This window comes from Hyperolius riggenbachi, chromosome 3 (assembly GCF_040937935.1).
Source record: "Hyperolius riggenbachi isolate aHypRig1 chromosome 3, aHypRig1.pri, whole genome shotgun sequence".
Lineage (NCBI taxonomy): Eukaryota > Metazoa > Chordata > Amphibia > Anura > Hyperoliidae > Hyperolius > Hyperolius riggenbachi.
The window spans coordinates 285686224-285704583 of record NC_090648.1 but is presented as its reverse complement, the minus strand read 5'-3'; the positions used below and the strand labels follow the sequence as shown (position 1 = coordinate 285704583).

The 18360-nt window shown below is 41.6% G+C and overlaps 1 protein-coding gene across 4 annotated transcripts in view; it reads left to right on the top strand.

Moving 5' to 3' along the window:
• Positions 1 to 18360, top strand: part of CFTR (CF transmembrane conductance regulator) — a 210613-nt gene that overhangs the window by 68292 nt on the left and 123961 nt on the right. For all 4 annotated transcript variants that reach the window (XM_068276426.1, XM_068276427.1, XM_068276429.1 and 1 more), the window contains 4 exons: positions 2933 to 3058; positions 4679 to 4925; positions 7400 to 7492; positions 12906 to 13085. In XM_068276426.1, coding sequence (XP_068132527.1) covers positions 2933 to 3058; positions 4679 to 4925; positions 7400 to 7492; positions 12906 to 13085 — 646 coding nt within the window. The remainder of the gene's footprint in view (positions 1 to 2932; positions 3059 to 4678; positions 4926 to 7399; positions 7493 to 12905; positions 13086 to 18360) is intronic.

Genomic DNA, 18360 nt, shown 5'->3' with positions numbered 1-18360 from the left:
TGTTTGGTAAAATCAGCTGTTTTCTGCATTACCGAATGTGGTAATGCTTAGTGAATTGTAGCCATTGTGTGCATTGCATAACGCATGCGTTATAATGTGTGTGATCTGCAATTGACATTTAAAATGCATGTTAGTTCTAAACCTGCATGCAGCGGGTTAAAATAACATTGGCCTTGATTCATCATTGTCTTTGAGATAACTTTTTCCAGTTTGTTAAATTACCAAATTCGAAGTTTATCGATTTCTAGTTGTATTCATCAAGGTTTTTCACCATTCGGTGTGAATTCGATAAAATATCGATAACAATTCAGTAACCATTCGGTAACGTGACGATATTTCCATTTTACAGCGGTAATTTAACACAAGGCCATAAGATTCCCATGGAATTGTGGGTAAAAGGCAGTCCTTTGAACACTACGTAGCAACATTCTGAATAGGGCTTAACACCTGGACCAGGATTCTGGAAGTGGCTTAGGACAATCCCACAATTTCACCAGCTGCATCTTGATTGGAGCCTTTTCTAAAAAAATATAGTGCAGCTAGCAAATTAGTTAACCCTGGCACTGCCTGTGTTCTCTTACAAGATAATTCAAGAGAAATGCAGATGTCCTGTTATAGCAAATAAATCTATTCTCTTGCAAATTGATATGGTTCTAGACCTTATTCTTGCCCTTCTGCGCCTGTGAACCACTTCAAATGGCTCCATCTTCTCTGTCAGCAATGATCTGACAGGAATAACGACAGAGCAGTGAAGGAGATAACTAATCCTAAATTTAACGCTAAACCACGCCCACTTTCATTTTCATGAATTGCACTTTCTTCCGTTTAAACGCATCACTAACGAATGATTACCGAATGCTCGCTAACAGCTGTAGATAAATTTGATGAATCCTGAAATCAACTTAATGAATTCAGTATTTTACCGAACTGTCGTTAACCAATTCGATAAGTCTTGATGAATCGAGGCCATTGTCTGTTACAGTTTAAAGATGGGCAGTGAGTTCACATGCAGAATTATTCTTCAATGCGACAAATACAGTCTGAATGGGCACTAAAGGTTATTTCCCAATGAATATTGCTGTGGCAATCGCAAACACGCTGCAATGCAATTTTTCAAACTTTAACATTCAAATTTCCATGTGATTGCTCTGTGTTCTTTATACTATTTGGGTGCAGGGGCTTGTGTTTTCCAACCATTTTTTGCACTTCTTTTGACTTTAACCCAGACACATGGGGCCATATGCAATTCACTTTTTCACCTGAGTTTTCTCCTAGGTGATATTTTTAAACTTGTCAATAAAATACATTTCAAGCCCCCAGAAGGCAAGAATATGCTCAAAATAATTTTAGTAGTACTTTTTTACCAACTTTTTGGTACTTTTTTAGTTGAAAAGTACTGGAAAGTTATTTATAATCAAAGATGAAAAATTATCTCCTGGGAGAAAACTCAGGTGAAAAAGAGAATTGCATATGGCCCATGGAGTATTTTTATTTGGGGAAACTCAAATTGCATTAGTGGAAATTGGGCAGCATGCATTTCATTATCTTAATAGTGTCCTTAAGATTGGAAAATTCCACACAATACAAAAAAATGGAAAAAGGCCCCTAAGTTCCCACATTTGTTCCTAAGAAAAGGTTTGTTTTCTTGTTTCCATACTCTACCATATTCACTGTAATTCCCTGAATAACTAGGCACTCAGTCCAGCCCCTTTTGGTTTGTTTTGCTGGCAACATTAAAACTAACAGGAGCATTTTCTATATTTACTGCTCAAAAAAATCTAATTTACAATTTGAAACCAAAAAAAGCATGCTGGATAACTATGCCGATACAGATAAAGTAATTTGCTATGAAGCAGGGGCGTAACTAGAAATCACTGGGCCCCCTGCAAAACTTTGTATGCCCCCACCTCCCCCCCCCCACACACACACTCCACCAACCCCACCCAAAACAGAAATTGAAAAGACAAGCCAGGTGGGATATTTATTTAAAAAAAAAAAAAAAACCTGAAAAAAACCATACTTACAGTATAGGTAGCCAGGTATAGGTGCCCCCAATATAAGTAGTCTAGTAGCCACATATAGGTGCCCCGCAGTATAGGTAGCCAGGCATAGGTGCCACCAGTATAGGTTAGCCAGCTATAGATGCCCCCAGTATTCTGCGTTGCACCTCCCTTCTGCCCCTTAAAATGACTCTGGGCAAGACCCCTACCAGGCTTCAGCCTCCAAGGGTCCCGCTGTGCCTGCATCTCTTGCAGGGGCTATTGTTATGCCCCTGTTAAGAAGGAAAGGATGCCATGTGGTTTGGTGGATTAGGACACCTGAAGTGAGAGGGATATGGAGGCTGCCATATGTATTTCCTTTAAACAATGCACATTGCCTGGATGCCCTGCTGATTCTCTGCATCTAATACTTTTAGCCAAAAACCCTAAGGCCCCATTCACACTTAAAAGCACTGAAGTGACTTTTCAGCTGAAATATCACTGGACACTGTGGCGATTTTGCCACGATCGTGTTTAGCGCTTCTGTAGCACTAAACGAGATCGCCAGGAAAATGCCTGAAAATGGTGCAGGCTACGCGTTTGTGTTTAGCGATTTTCGTTAATCGCCGGCGATTAACGCAAATCGCCCAATTAAGAACAGGCCTATAGGGTTTTATAGCGCTTCAGCGTTTTGCCGAAATCGCCGGCAAAAGGCTCTAATGTGAATGGGGCCTAATAAAGCATGCAAATCAGACAGTTTCATGTAACAGTTTAAGCAAAACAAAAGTTCTGGGAAGCTAATACAGCTAGCAGACAACTTGTCTATAATATCTGAAACACAATGAGGACACCACAGTTATGGCCAAATAGACGCAGGCTGGTATCTCTATGTACCTGTCTGTCTGAATGCAAGGACTCAGCTACCTTCCAATTGCAGATGTTATTTTTTACAGAGACCAGAGGGCAGGGAAGATCAATGAGAGGCTTGTGATCACATCTGAAATAATTGACAACATACACTCGGTAAAGGCCTATTGCTGGGAGGAGGCCATGGAGAAAATCGTTGAAACCATCAGAGAGTAAGTTTCATTTTATTCTGTTGCACTGATAAATACCTAAATAGATACAACTATTCATGCAGCAATCTTCTTTTTTCAACAGTTTGCAAATAACTGCCAGAGAATTTTGTTTCTATGAATCTCATCTTTTAAGCTACATGTTATTACCCCTTGGCTCGGTTTGCCAAGGGACAACGTACGTTGTGTTAGCAGTGTGCTGAGAACTGTAAAGACTCCATTGGTACAAATCGGGAAAAGTGAGACATGATCACATGATTGTGACCATAAAATGCGAGACTTACAAATTAGTCACTAAATCCAAACCAGTCACATGTTTCTCCATATCCTCTCCTTGAAGAGAGTTTAAGCAGCATAAATTGATCATTTGTAATCTTTATAGCTGAAATTAGAAAAATTGATCACAGGTTAACTCCAAGGCTGTTCACAGATGTGGGCAAGTGATACTCCGACCATTGTCCAGATACCTTCAGGGTATTGAAAGTAGAATTTTAGCCAAACCATGTTTTTATATATTTTTCTTGAAAGAACAGTGCAGCTGAAGAGAAGAATGAGAAGAATGTGTTGCCAGGAACCAGGAACCGGCCCCCTAAGCCCCTGCGGCCCCTGTAGCCCGGGGCAGATGCGTTACATCCTATAGGCTATATGGAGGAATGCGTCAATCTGCCTGGGATTATCGTGGGATCCGATGCAGAGTGACAAGTGTGAAAAACTCCTATTTTTAAAATAGTCCCTTTAGCAATGAGCAGAGAGCAGACAAAAAAATGTACGTTCTCCGCTCAAGTGGGAACAAAGCCTTATGGTGCATAGTCACACGCACTACCGCCAGCAACGACAGGACCGCCAGCGTCCACCGGACCCTCCCGCTGGGCGGATGTTCAGCTCAGCGGATTGTTCAGAAACAGCCTTATCAGTCCGCCGACAGCGTGTACACACGTTCTACTGTCAGCTGAACGTCCGCCCAGCGGGAGGGTCTGGCGGACCCGCCATTGCCGGCGGTAGTGCATGTGTACGCACCTTAGGTCTTTAAAAGGAAGTCAGCAATGGCTACCTCCATGACGTTGATTTAAAAAAACTCACTTTATAAATGATCTCTTCTTATCGCTTTATTTCATGATTTATCTCCCTTTATCTGTCTTAACCCAAGATATTACTCTCCTTTTCTATCTAATCTCGTGGTCTATTTCTCCTTTCCTGTATAAACCCATTGTTTATCTATCCTTATCTTTGTCTCTCATTAATGATTCCTTCTTATCTGTTTAACTCATAAATTATTGCTACTTATATTTGAGATGAAAATTTGGCAAGGTGAGATCTATAAGTCAACTTTACTGCATCAACCCCCATATCCCCACCACTTAAAGATTTCCTTTAGTAAATCAATGAAGGTAAGCATAGGGTGGAATTTACCTTTACAAAAAAGCCTTCAGGCAAAAATACATGAATAACTTTTGAGAAATGTAAAGTTATGCGGATTACTAAATGAGCTGTAGCTATGACAAATTTAAGTGTGATTACAGCAGGTCTGATTGATGAATAATGAAACAAAACAAAACAAAAATGTATGTTCAGATGGTGTAATGATGGAGCTGAAAACTATACACTGTCCTTGTCTTCACTCAGAGTTGAACTAAAGCTGACTCGGAAAGCAGCCTATGTACGTTACTTCAACAGCTCAGCATTCTTCTTCTCTGGCTTCTTTGTGGTCTTCCTTGCTATCCTTCCCCATTTACTTCAAGCTGGAATTACAATCCGTAGAATCTTTACCACCATTTCATTCACCATAGTTCTGCGAATGACTGTTACACGTCAGTTCCCCTGGGCTGTGCAAACCTGGTATGACTCTCTGGGAGTTATCAACAAAATACAGGTATCTTTTTTTACTTTACCCTCTCTGATATTTTTAGTGCCTTTACACAGTGTTGTAACATAGCAAACACTTAACACGCACTTCAAGGACATACATGATCAGCCATGATCAGAATTATTATTATTATTTAGTATTTATATAGTGTTGACATGTTCCACAGCACTGTACAGATTATATATAGTCTTATCAGTAAAGTCCTGGTTAACCAGCAGTCTCACCTAACCGGCATGCCTGGCAGGGGACAATGGCAACATTCCTGCCACACTTTGCAGAGTAGTACGCAGCAGAAGTGACTTTATGAATCCTCTGGGCTCTAGTCTTCTTCACTCCTGTAGCTCCCAGTGGCTTTGTGGTGTCCTTGTACAACTCTCTGGCCTGTCACCTGACCCACATTGTGCCATGTGACATAACATATAGCAATGTACAGAGGATGCCGGAAGCCACTGGGAGCTGTGGGACTGGAGCAAACTGGCACCCGGAAGATTAGTAAGTGATAGCTGCTGCTGCACAACACTCTGCCTTGCCATCGTAGAAATTAGGGTAGTGTTCATTTTAACGCCAGTTGCTTGACTTCTCAAGCAGCCGACACAAATGCATATCCAGCATCAGGCAATCCATATCTGTGCCAGATAAATGAGACTCTATTGTATACAGGTTCACTTAATGCATTCTGCAAACAGCTGTTACAGGTGGTTTTGGCCTTCACCAGTACAAGGTATGCATCTGTATGTTGAAGTATATGTATGGTCCCACCCACTGTTCTGAATTCCTTTGTTATGGGTCTTACTTTTCAAACATGAGGAGGTTGCAGATAACTTCTATTTTAACCACTTCCCAACTGAGGGGTTTTACCCCCTGACCACCAGAGCAATTTTCACCTTTCAGCGCTCCTTCCATTCATTCGTCTATAACTTTATCATTACTTATCGCAATGAAATTAACTATATCTTGTTTTTTTCGCCACCAATTAGGCTTTCTTTAGGTGGGACATTATGCCAAGAATTATTTTATTCTAAATGTGTTTTAATGGGAAAATAGAAAAAAAACGTGGGAAAAAAATTGTTTTTCAGGTTTTGGCCTTTATAGTTTTTAAATAATGCATGCTACTGTATTTAAAACCCATGAAATGTATTTGCCCTTTTGTCCCGGTTATAAAACCATTTAAATTATGTCCCTATCACAATGTTTGGCGCCAATATTTTAATTGGAAATAAAGGTGCATTTTTTTAAGTTTTGTGCCCATCCCTAATTACAAGCCCATAGTTTATAAAGTAACAGTGTTGTACCCTCCTGACATAAATATTTAAAAAGTTCCATCCCTAAGGTAACTATTTATGTATTATTTTTTTTTAATTGTAATTTTTTTTTTAAATTACAAGAAAATAAAATTGGGGAGTGTGGGAGGTAAAGGGTTAATTTTGTGTGTTAAACTAATTTATTTCTATGTGAAAAATGCTTTGGATGTAGTTTTACTAGTTGGCCACAAGATGGCCACAGTAACATTTTGTTTATGCGACCTGCAAGCGTCCGGAAGGATGCTTGCAGGAAGTAGAAAGAGGCTGAGAACTTTTTTTTTCCCACAATGGTCGCGCTGCTCAGCCGAGCGGCAGCGGATCATTGCAGGGCTTAGATCAACGAACGGGAATGGATTTTCCCGTTCATTGATCTCCGGGCGAGCGGGCGGCGGCGTGTTTACGAGCGGGAGCGCGGGCAGCGGCGGGAGCGCGGAAAGTACGTATTTCTCCGTCCCTGGGGGTTAAAGGATGGAAAAAGGGACGGAGAAATGCGTACGCGCGGGGGTAAAGTGGTTAAGGAGGCAATAATATACTTTGTATGATCTGTGTGTTTCTGTGTAATCCCTCTAAACCTAGAAGTAGCCATAGATGGTTTGGTAATTGGTAATATGGAAAGAGATTGATCTTTCGCCAACTGGATATTGTAGTAAGAATGTATGTAGGCCTACATTATCCATGTGATCTCAGTTAGGCTTTAGCAGAAATTTAAATGGGAATGAATGGAACTACTTGATGAATACTATGAGGCATGCTATCCCCTACCACTCCTGCTCCACCTGCTACAACATGCCCAGTCAGCCTATTAATCAAACTGCCTACAATTGATAAAAAAGTGATTTATCAGGCATATTGTGAGCAGTAGATTATCACCCCTACTAACATTAGCCCTACTAGTATGTCTATTTTACTGAACCAGAATAAAAATAAAAAATAAAAAACAACTGCTGTCAGAGAAGTGAGAAGTCTTTTCATGGAGCCAGAAGTTGCTGGAAGCAGACATATTTTGGTCAGTGTTACACATAGGTGAATGTTTCTTCTTTTCCAGGTAAAGGTCACTTTTCCAAGAAAAACTTTTTGCTAGCATTTGAAATAAGATTTCTGCCAGCAGACTCAACAGGTACAATTCTTGTTATGACAATCATGATTACTGAACAAATTGTATTTTAAAATCTTCTACAGGATTTCTTGCAAAAAGAAGAATACAAGTCACCTGAGTATAACCTGACAACTACCGAGTTGACTATGGAGAATGTTACAGCTTCATGGGATGAGGTCTGTATACGTTCTTAAGTGAATTATTATTATTATTTTATTATTATTTATCATTATTTAGTATTTATATAGCGTCCACATCTTACACAACGCTGTACAATATATATATATATATATATATATATTGTATCATCACTAACTGTTCCTCAAAGGAGCTCACAATCTAATCCCTACTATTATCATATGTCTATGTATGTATTATATAGTGTAAGTACTGTAGTCTAGGGCAAATTTAGGAGTGAGCCAATTAACTTATCTGTATGTTTTTGGGACGTGGCGGAAACCGGAATACCCGGAGAAAACCCACGCAGACACGGGGAGAACATACAAACTCCTTGCAGATTGTGCCCTGGCTGGGATTCGAACCGGGGACCCAGCGCTGCAAGGCGAGAGCGCTAACCACTACGCCACCGTGAATTATGGAAAAAGCCTGTGTTAAAGTATTCACAAAAGTAGCTGACGTGAATTCTGTAGTGATGGCAGAAGAGTTCAGGGCGCAGTAGACTTGTGCTTGCCTTAATTCATCCTCCTTTATAAACACATATTTAGTGCTTCAACATTGTGTGCATACTAACCCAGTTCTATCTGTAAATGTGAAAGAGTAAGGCTAATTTCACACCAGGACATTGCGTTAGAGGGGGCGTTAAGGTCGCATAACGTCCCCCTAACGGAACGCCTGGTGGTTCTGGATGTCAGAGTGAGCCGCGTTGTGCAGCTCACTCTGGCGTCAGTGATGCCGTGATGCGCACTCTTGTGCGCATGCGGCATCACGTGGTCCCGCCGGCCAATCGCCGCACAGAGCGGCCGCTCCAGGAAGTAAACACTGCACGCCACAACGTGCAGTGCATATTAATTAGCCATGTGCCTGGCCGCTCTCCGCTCCTCCACAAGATTACTGAGCATGTGCAAGCAGTCTAACGCGGCTCAGCCGCGTCTAAAGTACTGCATGCAGTACGTTGTCTTGTGACGCAGCGTTACAATGTAACGCAACGTGGGCACTGTGAACAGCCCCATTGATTTTTCATTACTGTGCGGTGGGCTGCGTTACAAGCTGCTCTAACGTGCGCCTGTAACGTCCCACTGTGAAACCAGCCTAAAAGATAAATCCATGTTTAGACTGTCCATTTTTATCCCTTTTCACTACAATTAGTATAAAATTGCTCATAGTCCTTAGAGGACAGTAAGTGGACTTATGTATCTGCAAGTGGCATCTCAATTTGATTAATATTCATTTTTATCCTAATGAGAAAGTAAGAGGCAGATTTGTAAAGAATCTGATTTGCTGTGATCGCTTTCTACTTTAGCACATGGTAGTGACCTAGAAATCAGAGCCTAACAAATCTAACAACTGATCGATCTGATCACATGCTTCATGAGTTCTTGTCTTCAAGGTCAACCCTCTCTTTGGACTTTACGGACAAGACTGCACTGGTCATTTTAATGGTGTCCAATGGTTTCACTCGTGTAAAATCTAAAGCAACGACATGATCTATTATGCTGGGAATACACGTTTCGTTTTTGCCTTCGTTTAAACCTTCGTTTCGATTGTGCCTTTTGTCCTTTTCGATCCCGAAATAATCGACCGTACGGTTAATATCACCACCCACGGTTTCGGTTTTTTTTTCGATTCTGATGGTTTCGTTTTTCCAATGATCGAAGGCTGCAAAGAAACGAAACGTAGTACAGGGACGGACGGCATAAACGAATATATAATCGATCTGAACAGCCATCAAGCCTACCAATGGCTCGATTAGATGGATAAAGAGAGATAATATCAAACATGTTCGATCACTAGTCGTTCGTTTTTGGGGTCTATTAATCGAAATTATAATGAGATTATGACTATTTTCACATACGTTTTCAACACTCGATCCATTTACCGAATGAATCGAAGGCTAAAACGAAGGCAAAAACGAAACGTGTATTCCCAGCATTAAGGTGCCCATACATCTGGTAATGTATGGACAGATTAACTAAGAGACAGATCTCTGTGGCTGCTCATACACAATAGACAAATATATGCGCGCTCCGTGTTACAACCAGGACTAAAGGATATAATGTCCAAAGTGAATCATTTCTCCAATTCCAGTGTCAGACAATGAAAGGAGGAAAGGTAGCATCCAGAGCAGCTCTCTCAGTGGTGACAGGTTTGACAGGTTTCTTTATGCTGCCCATACACCACAAGCCTACTCACAATAGATTTCAGCATGGTATCTCTCAGGAATTGGCATTATGATGCAACATCCGCTGCTAGGCTGCCTCCACCACTGTCCCCCCAAATGTTAATGTTCCCCCGGTGCCTGTGCATTGTGATCTCACTTGCTACAGATGTCATGACTATGCAGGTGCTCCCAGTCTCCTCCTGTTTCCCCTGAGCGCCATCATCACACGCAGCCACCACTTGGTGGCACGTATACATGTGACACGTGTGTTGCATCACATGCGCACGTGCTTGGCAGTGTTCGGGAAAACAACATTGGACCTAGATTTTCTAGTGTGCCCGATAAATACATTTGACCAATTTGATTGGGCATGCTTGTTGCGGCACCAATTTTCATCCAGTTACAGTTCAAATTGAATGATCGATCATGCCGCAATATCGCTAGATGTATGACCAACATTACTCCCAGTACAATTCGTTATGGACTATTGTATGCACTACTTCTCCTGCCTGATCGCACACTTCTAACATCTCACTATTTGTGTACTGAACTCCTTTATGTATCACCACTGTAAGGACATATCTCCCAGGGGAGCAAGCCCCTACAGTCACTAATGGGCCAAGGACTGCAGGGCCCAGGGTTGTTTATCCACCACTTTTTCCTTTTCTCCAATATGAGAACACCCAATTCTGCACCCCTCCCCAGTCACTACTGTCGAACCTCACATGCAGAGAAGCATAGTGGGGTAAGTATGTTATCTTCTCTAGCGTTGTGTCTTCTCATCCTTCTTTTCACTGCAGTTATCTTATCATCCTGGTCTTCACACATGCCATATGACATCACCCAAAATGTGGGGAGACTAAGGAGCAGAATGCAGTAACAGCGGGCAGCTGCACTGAAGAAAAGAAATGAGTGGACACAGCACTAGAGCAAATTATATTCTTGCTCAACACAGTGCTACTCCAAATGGAAGGGGGGAGGGGAACGGGGTGGGTTTCATGGTGGCAGCACTTGTTTAGGGGTGGGGGCAATGGTAGCTGTACTTGTTATGGAGAGAAAAAGGGTTGTGGTCTCTGTACTTTTTATATGACCCCAGGGGTCAAAGTTCTGCCCCTGCACTGCTGTATGCTCTCTTTAGCAATCGTGTGTATCACACGTGTATTAAATTACGATGTCTTTGTATAAATCAGCACATGTGGTAAAATACCAGAGTGCATTTAATAATTATTAACCCTCCAAGCTACTTTTTCAGGTTCAAATAAGTGACTTCACTCAGCATCTTCCTTCTTGCTGGTGTTCACTGACTGAATTGTTTAACTTCTCTCTGTTCACTGACATCTTCCCATCAACCTCCAACCAGAGTCTTGTCCTCTCTTTACTGAAGAAGTCCTCACTTGACTCATCTTTACTTCCCAGCTACCACCCCATTTCTCTTTTTGAACATACTTTTAAATTGCTTGACCTAATTTTATCAACTTGTTTATGTTGTCTCTTCAAGCTAGCATATTCTCTACAAAGTGAAGGTTCATTCTCTTTTTCCTGATTTTTGCTCTCCATCTGATCTCTCCCCAAGGTTCAGTTGTTTGTCCTGTTCTGTTTTCTACCTACACCTTTTCTCTTGGCCAGCTAATTTCCCTTTCTTTCTGCTCATAATGGCACATGTATGCAAATGAAACCCATCTTTACCCCACTGACTTGTCTTTCTGTCCCGGTAAACATTTAACATGGTCTTTCAAAATTCTCTTTGTAGGTGTCAGTCAGTCAGCCTAAGACTCAACCCGGATAAAACAAAACCACCCTATGTTATCTCAAGTTGAAATACTGTAAATGCTTTGGTGTCACCCTTGACTCCTTACTCTCCCATATTCCCCACATCCAAAGCATCTGCCAATTATTTCTGGATTATATCTCCAGAGATACCCCTTCTAACTTGACCAGCACTTCTGGCTTTCAATGATAGACTCCAAGCTTTCAATAATAACTGTGACACTATCCATTTCGCTCTCTGGAAATTCATCATTACTTGCCCTTAGGCTTGCCCTAAGTGTGGCAACACATTCATTCTGGCTCTCAAGACGTAACCTGCCCACTCATTCTCCACTCTGTTCTAATCTTTTATTACTATTTAATCACATCTCTATTTCCCCTACCTATTGTATATATATTACATTACATATAATTTAAACTCAGTTGGTCATGTACTAAGATCATTGGTATGCACGTGTTAGCTATTGGGAGTTATTTGCGATCCCTTCTATTTACTACATAGTGCTGTGTAATGTTTTGGCCCATTGTAAATAAAATAAAATGTTATAGTAATTCAAGAGTCTAATTATTTATTTTTTAAATAAAGAAACCATTCAATGTATTCCTTATTTAAATCAGAAAGGAAACACAATACCAACAATTTCAGACACATTGATACTACTAATTAGTTTGCAGCTTTATTTGATGTGTTGGCACTCATCATAACAACTTTATCAGCGTTCATGTGGATTGTTTGATAAAGGCACACTGGATGCCAAGATGTCTACTCTGCTTCTTCAAGCTTTTTACATGAAAACTGCTACTGGTCTTTCTTTCTTTCTTTCTTTCTTTCTTTCTTTCTTTCTTTCTTTCTTTCTTTCTTTCTTTCTTTCTTTCTTTCTTTCTTTCTTTCTTTCTTTCTTTCTTATTAAAACATGCTGTTCAGTACTTATATTTAAAGAGGAACTCCAGTGAAAATAATGTAGTAAAAAAAGTGCTTCATTTTTTACCATAATTATGTATAAATGATTTAGTCAGTGTTTGCTCATTTGTAAAATCTTTCCTCTCCCAGATTCACATTCTGACATGTATTACATGGTGACATTTTTACTGTGGGCAGGTTATGTAGCTGCTGCTAGCTGTTTTGGCTGTAGAGACAGCTGTAAACAGCTAATTCCTGTCTGAGAACATTGTTACATTGTGGCAGTTTTCCCAGAGTACCGCGGTACTCAGAGCTTCTTGTGGGAGGGGTTTCAGCACAAAATCAGTCATACAGCGCCCCCTGATGGTCTGTTTGTAAAAAGCATTATTTTTCTCATGTAAAAGGGGGTATCAGCTACTGATTTGGATAAAGTTCAATTCTAGGTTGGAGTTTCTCTTTAAATAGAATTGCCGCAATAACAACATTTCTACTTCACTTTAACAAATGTTCCTTAATTATGCTACTAGTTATGAGTTTTGTTTCCATTTTTATTACAAGTGTCTTTTATTTTATGCATATTCAGGGGATTGGAGAAGCTTTTGGGAAAGCAGTACTTGAAAATGGAGGTAGTCCTTCGAATGAAGACCCAGATCTGTTCTTTAGTAACTTCACATTACATGTTACTCCTGTACTTTCCAACATCAACTTTAGTGTAGGTAAAGGAGAGCTACTGGCAGTTGCTGGCTCTACAGGATCCGGGAAGGTAAGCCATGATTTGGATATTATTAACCTATACATATTTAAAATATAAATGAATAAACACTTTTATTTATCATTTATTTTATCTGTTCTTGTTCTAAGCAGTAATGAACAATGATAACGCATATAATTTAAACAAATTATTTTTTATTTCCAGCAAGTTAATACATTTGTTTCCCTGTTTTGCATTAGCAGGTGATTTTCCTGTTTTTAAAACTCGAGTATAAAGGATACCTTAGTGCAAAAAGAATTTAAAAACTGAGTGAGCAGGCATGTGTAGTGGACTCTCCTCGTGCTCTCCTCATGCCCACCGCTCCCCCTGTTCTCCTCCCTCCCTCTCCGTTACTGCATACCAATGCCCAAACTTATTTCCTAGTCGGGGTGCTCGCAACTCACTGCGCAGGTGCATTATGTCACAGCAACGTAGTGCACCTGCGCAGAGAGCTCCCTGCCACGGGGACACGAGCTAACGACGCGCGTTGCCGGACAGCACCTGCGCAGTGAACCGCGACCATCCCACCCAGGAAAGGACGGAGGAGAATGGGGACAGTGGTGGGCATGAGGAGAACCCCCTACACATACCTGCTCACTCCGTTTTTAACCACTTCGCCCCAAAGCGGTTTTTACCCTGACAGACAAGAGCGATGTTCACCATTCAGAACTCATCCCTTTCTTTTGCCAATAGCTTAATCACTACTAATCACAATGAAATGATCTATATCTTGTTTTTTTTCACCACTAATTAGGCTTTTTGGGGTTGATATTTGTTTTCAGTAATTATTTTATTTTCTATGCATTTTAAAGGGGAAAAACAAGGAAAAAATGAAAAAATACACTATTTCTCCAATTTCATCCCCTATAGTTTTAATTTAAACACTGCTACTGTACATATGACCCACACATTTTATCTGCCTATTTGTCCTAGTTATCACAACATTTTAATTATGTCCCTAGTACAAAGTATGGTGACAATATATTTTTTGGGAAATAAAGGTGTATTTTTTCTATGGTGTTTTTTTTCCCTCAGTATTTTCACGTGCACGCGCGTGCACACGCACAAAGGCAGCAGCACTGTTTGACTTATAAAAGCATCCTGAAGCCGTTAAGAGGCTCTAGCAGGACATTTTTATAAGTCTGCTTTCCATGAGAAAATTTATGCGTGCTCAAACACCAAGTTTAACCCTAGCAAGTCTGGCTTTGCAAATCTGGCCTAATTGGCTATTCATGAGGCAATGCTCATGCAAATATGCATTTGCTTTCGTATGCCAAACTATGCAGGGTCAAAAAACCAATACCGCAAAGCTGTCGCCCTGCGGGAATTAGTTCATGCTACATTAGCACTATCCAGGAGTGCCACGGGGAGGCTTCCCAATGCCCCCATACAACCGGGGGGACCGCGGGGTCCCAGGTGGTCTCACTGCCTGGGAACCACAGTGGCACCCTGGAGGGGGAGGCTGGGTGGTGCAGGCAACCCCCCCCCCCCCAAGCGTGGCCAGCGCCGGGGAGAGCCGTCCGCACCCACCTCCCAATATTAAAAACAGGCACTTACCATAACGTCCATTGTGTTCTGCTACATGCGCATTAACTTGGGGGAACCACATTAGAAAGGAGTGAAGCATGGGTCACCCCAAGCTTTGGAGCTCAGGGCTGGCTCACATACAACACTCCAGAGGGGAGGGGGGGGGACAGGCGCAGACAACTCACCCCAGGGCTCACACCACCAGAGCAAGCCATCAGCCACCTGCCTCCAAAGGATACAACTACAAAAAATGCTTTCCATGACAACATTTATGCATGCTCAAACACCAAGTTTAACCCTAGCAAGTCTGGCTTTGCAAATCTGGCCTAATTGGCTATTCATGAGGCAATGCTCATGCAAATATGCATTTGCTTTCGCATGCCAAACTATGCAGGGTCAATAAACCAATACCGCAAAGCAGTCGCCCTGCGGGAATTACTTCATGCTACATTAGGCGGACGGGTCCCCCCGGCGCTGGCCACGCTTGGGGGGGGGGGGGGGGTCGCCTGCGCCACCCAGGCTCCCCCTCCGGGGTGCTGCTGTGGTTTCCAGGCAGTGAGAGCGCCTGGGACCCCGCGGTCCCCCCGGTTGTATGGGGGCATTGGGAAGCCTCCCAGTGGCGCTCCTGGATAGTGCTAATGTAGCATGAACTAATTCCCGCAGGCCGACCGCTTTGCGGTATTGTTTTTTTGACCCTGCATAGTTTGGCATGCGAAAGCAAATGCATATTTGCATGAGCATTGCCTCATGAATAGCCAATTAGGCCAGATTTGCAAAGCCAGACTTGCTAGGGTTAAACTTGGTGTTTGAGCACGCATAAATTTTCTCATGGAAAGCATTTTTATAAGTCTGGTTGTCATTAAGTGGTTAAATTCTTTTTGCACTAAGGTACCTTTTAAGGTTTTATCAAATCAAAGTGGAACCAAACTCTTGCACAGCACACAATAAAAAGTCTTCATTCCACATATAAGTTGCTTAGAAACTCACTGCTTTGCTAAAGTGGCCCATACACTACCTCGATTTCCCGCCGATAAACAGCAGATTTGATCAACAACAGCTTGTGTTCTGTTCAAAATTTTCCCCTATGAGGTAGTCAGGAAGGAGCAGGAAGGGCGCACCAGCTAGTCTTTCAGTGTGAACACAGAGCTAGCTCTGCCTTCCTTTTTTTTCTCTTTTCAAATTCCTAGTCTACAGTTTCCAGATTTGCAAATTACACCCAGATTGTTCTGAGGATTTACAATCCTAGGGCAGAGCTGTAAAAGCAGGTTCACCAATGCAATTAAAGTGAAATGCCACTATTGCTAAGGAAAAGCAATTCCTCTAGCTCAGCTCTGTATATTGCAGGGGTTCATGGAAGCCTTATTGTCAGCTTGTTAACATGGAAACAGCTAAAACTTGCACATAAACCACAGCTATATATAAGAAAACGTCAAAAAAAAAAGTCATAACATAACATACTAATGCTGCACGAGCCATCTTGCAATTTAATGGTATAACATCTTTCCATACAGCTTCTGTCTTTTCCTCACCTCACTCCACCAAGTAGTGTGTGTGTATATGTGTGTATATGTGTGTATATGTGTGTATATATATATGTGTATATATATATATATATATATATATATATATATATATATATATATATATATATATACACACACACACACACACACAGTGGGATGCGAAAGTTTTGGCAACCTTGTTAATCGTCATGATTTTCCTGTATAAATCGTCAGTTAAATATATCATACAGGAGACGCACATAGTGATATTTGAGAAGTGAAATTAGGTTTATTGGATTTACAGAAAGTGTGCAATAAATGTTTAAATGAAATTAGGCAGGTGCATAAATTTGGGCACCACAAAAAATAAATGAAATTAATATTTAGTAGATCCTCCATTTGCAGAAACTGCAGCCTCTAAACGCTTCCTGTAGGCTCCAATGAGAGTCTGGATTCTGGTTGAAGGTATTTTGGACCATTCCTCTTTACAAAACATCTCTAGTTCATTCAGGTTTGATGGCTTCCGAGCATGGACAGCTCTCTTTAACTCACACCACAGATTTTCAATTATATTCAGATCTGGGGACTGCAATGGCCATTCCAGAACGTTGTACTTGTTCCTCTGCATGAATGCCTTAGTGTATTTTGAGCAGTGTTTAGGGTTGTTGTCTTGTTGTAAGATCCAGCCCCGGCGCTGATTCAGTTTTGTCACTGATTCCTGAACATTGGTCTTCAGAATCTGCTGATACTGAGTGGAATCCATGCGTCCCTCAACTTTGACAAGATTCCCAGTCCCTGCACTGGCCACACAGCCCCGCAGCATGATGGAACCACCACCATATTTTACTGTAGGTAGCAGGTGTTTTTCTTGGAATACTGTGTTGTTTTTCCTCCATGCATAACACCCCTTGTTATGCCCAACTATCTCAATTTAAGTTGCATCAGTCCACAGCACCTTATTCCAAAATGAAGCTGGCTTGTAAAAATGTGCTTTAGCTCAAGTGGCTCTGTTTGTGTTGTGGGTGGAGAAAAGGCTTCCTCTGCATCACTCTCGCATACAGCATCTCCTTGTGTAAAGAGTGCTGAATGGTTGAACGATGCACAGTGACTCCATCTGCAGCAAGATGATGTTGTAGGTCTTTGGTGCTGGTATGTGGGTTGACTCTGACTGTTGTCACCAATCGTGGCTTCTGTTTATCCGAGATTTGTCTTGGTCTGCCACTTCGAGCCTTAATGTGAACTGAGCCTGTGGTCTTCCATTCCCTCAATATGTTCCTAATTGTGGAAACAGACAGCTGAAATCTCTGAGACAGCTTTCTGTATCCCTCCCCTAAACCATGATGGTGAACAATATTTGTCTTCAGGTCATTTGAGAGTTGTTTTGAGACTCTCATGTTGCTACTCTTCAGAGAAAATTAAGAGAAGGAAAACTTACAATTGACCCCCTTAAATACTCTTTCTCATAATTGGATTCACCTGTGTTTGTAGGTCAGGGGTCACTGAGCTTACCAAGCCAATTTGAGTTCCAATAATTCGTTCTAAAGGTTTTGGAATAAAATGACAACAGTACCCAAATGTATGCACCTGCCTAATTTTGTTTAACCTATTTTGGTTCCTGGACGTAGTTTCTACGTCCAGGAACCATGCGCACTACCGCGCGCTCCCGCGGCCGATCGCGCGCGTGCACGCGCACTCCCGGCCACGGATTCGGTAGCCAGGGAATCAATGTATCGGGCTATGGTGCCCGATCATTGATTCCTCTCCCCCGCTAAAAAGGCGACAGCTTCTCTCGGAAGCTGCGCCTTTTCTGGCCGTTCCCTCTCCGATGAGTCACTCTAAGCGTATGTTACGCTTAGAGTGACGTCATGTAAACAAACGGCCGCCATCTTGTGGCCAAAAAGTAATACTACACCTGTAAGAAAAAAAAAATACAAATTAACACACATTTACATTATATATCTATTGTTTACCTCCCACCCTCCCAAAATTACCCAAATAAAATGTTTACTATAAAAAAACAAAACCATTACAATAAAAAAAAACAACATGTAAATATTTACCTAAGGGTCTAAACTTTTTAAATATCAATGTAAAGATGAAATATTTCTATATTTTTTTTATTTTAACCACTTGAGGACCGCCCCCAGCCGATGGGCGGCGGCAAAGTCCGGGCCCAAACGACCGCAATACGCCCATCGGCGGGGGCGGCTGCGTGGGTGGCTATGCGGCGATCGCGTCATTCGTGACGCGATCAGCCG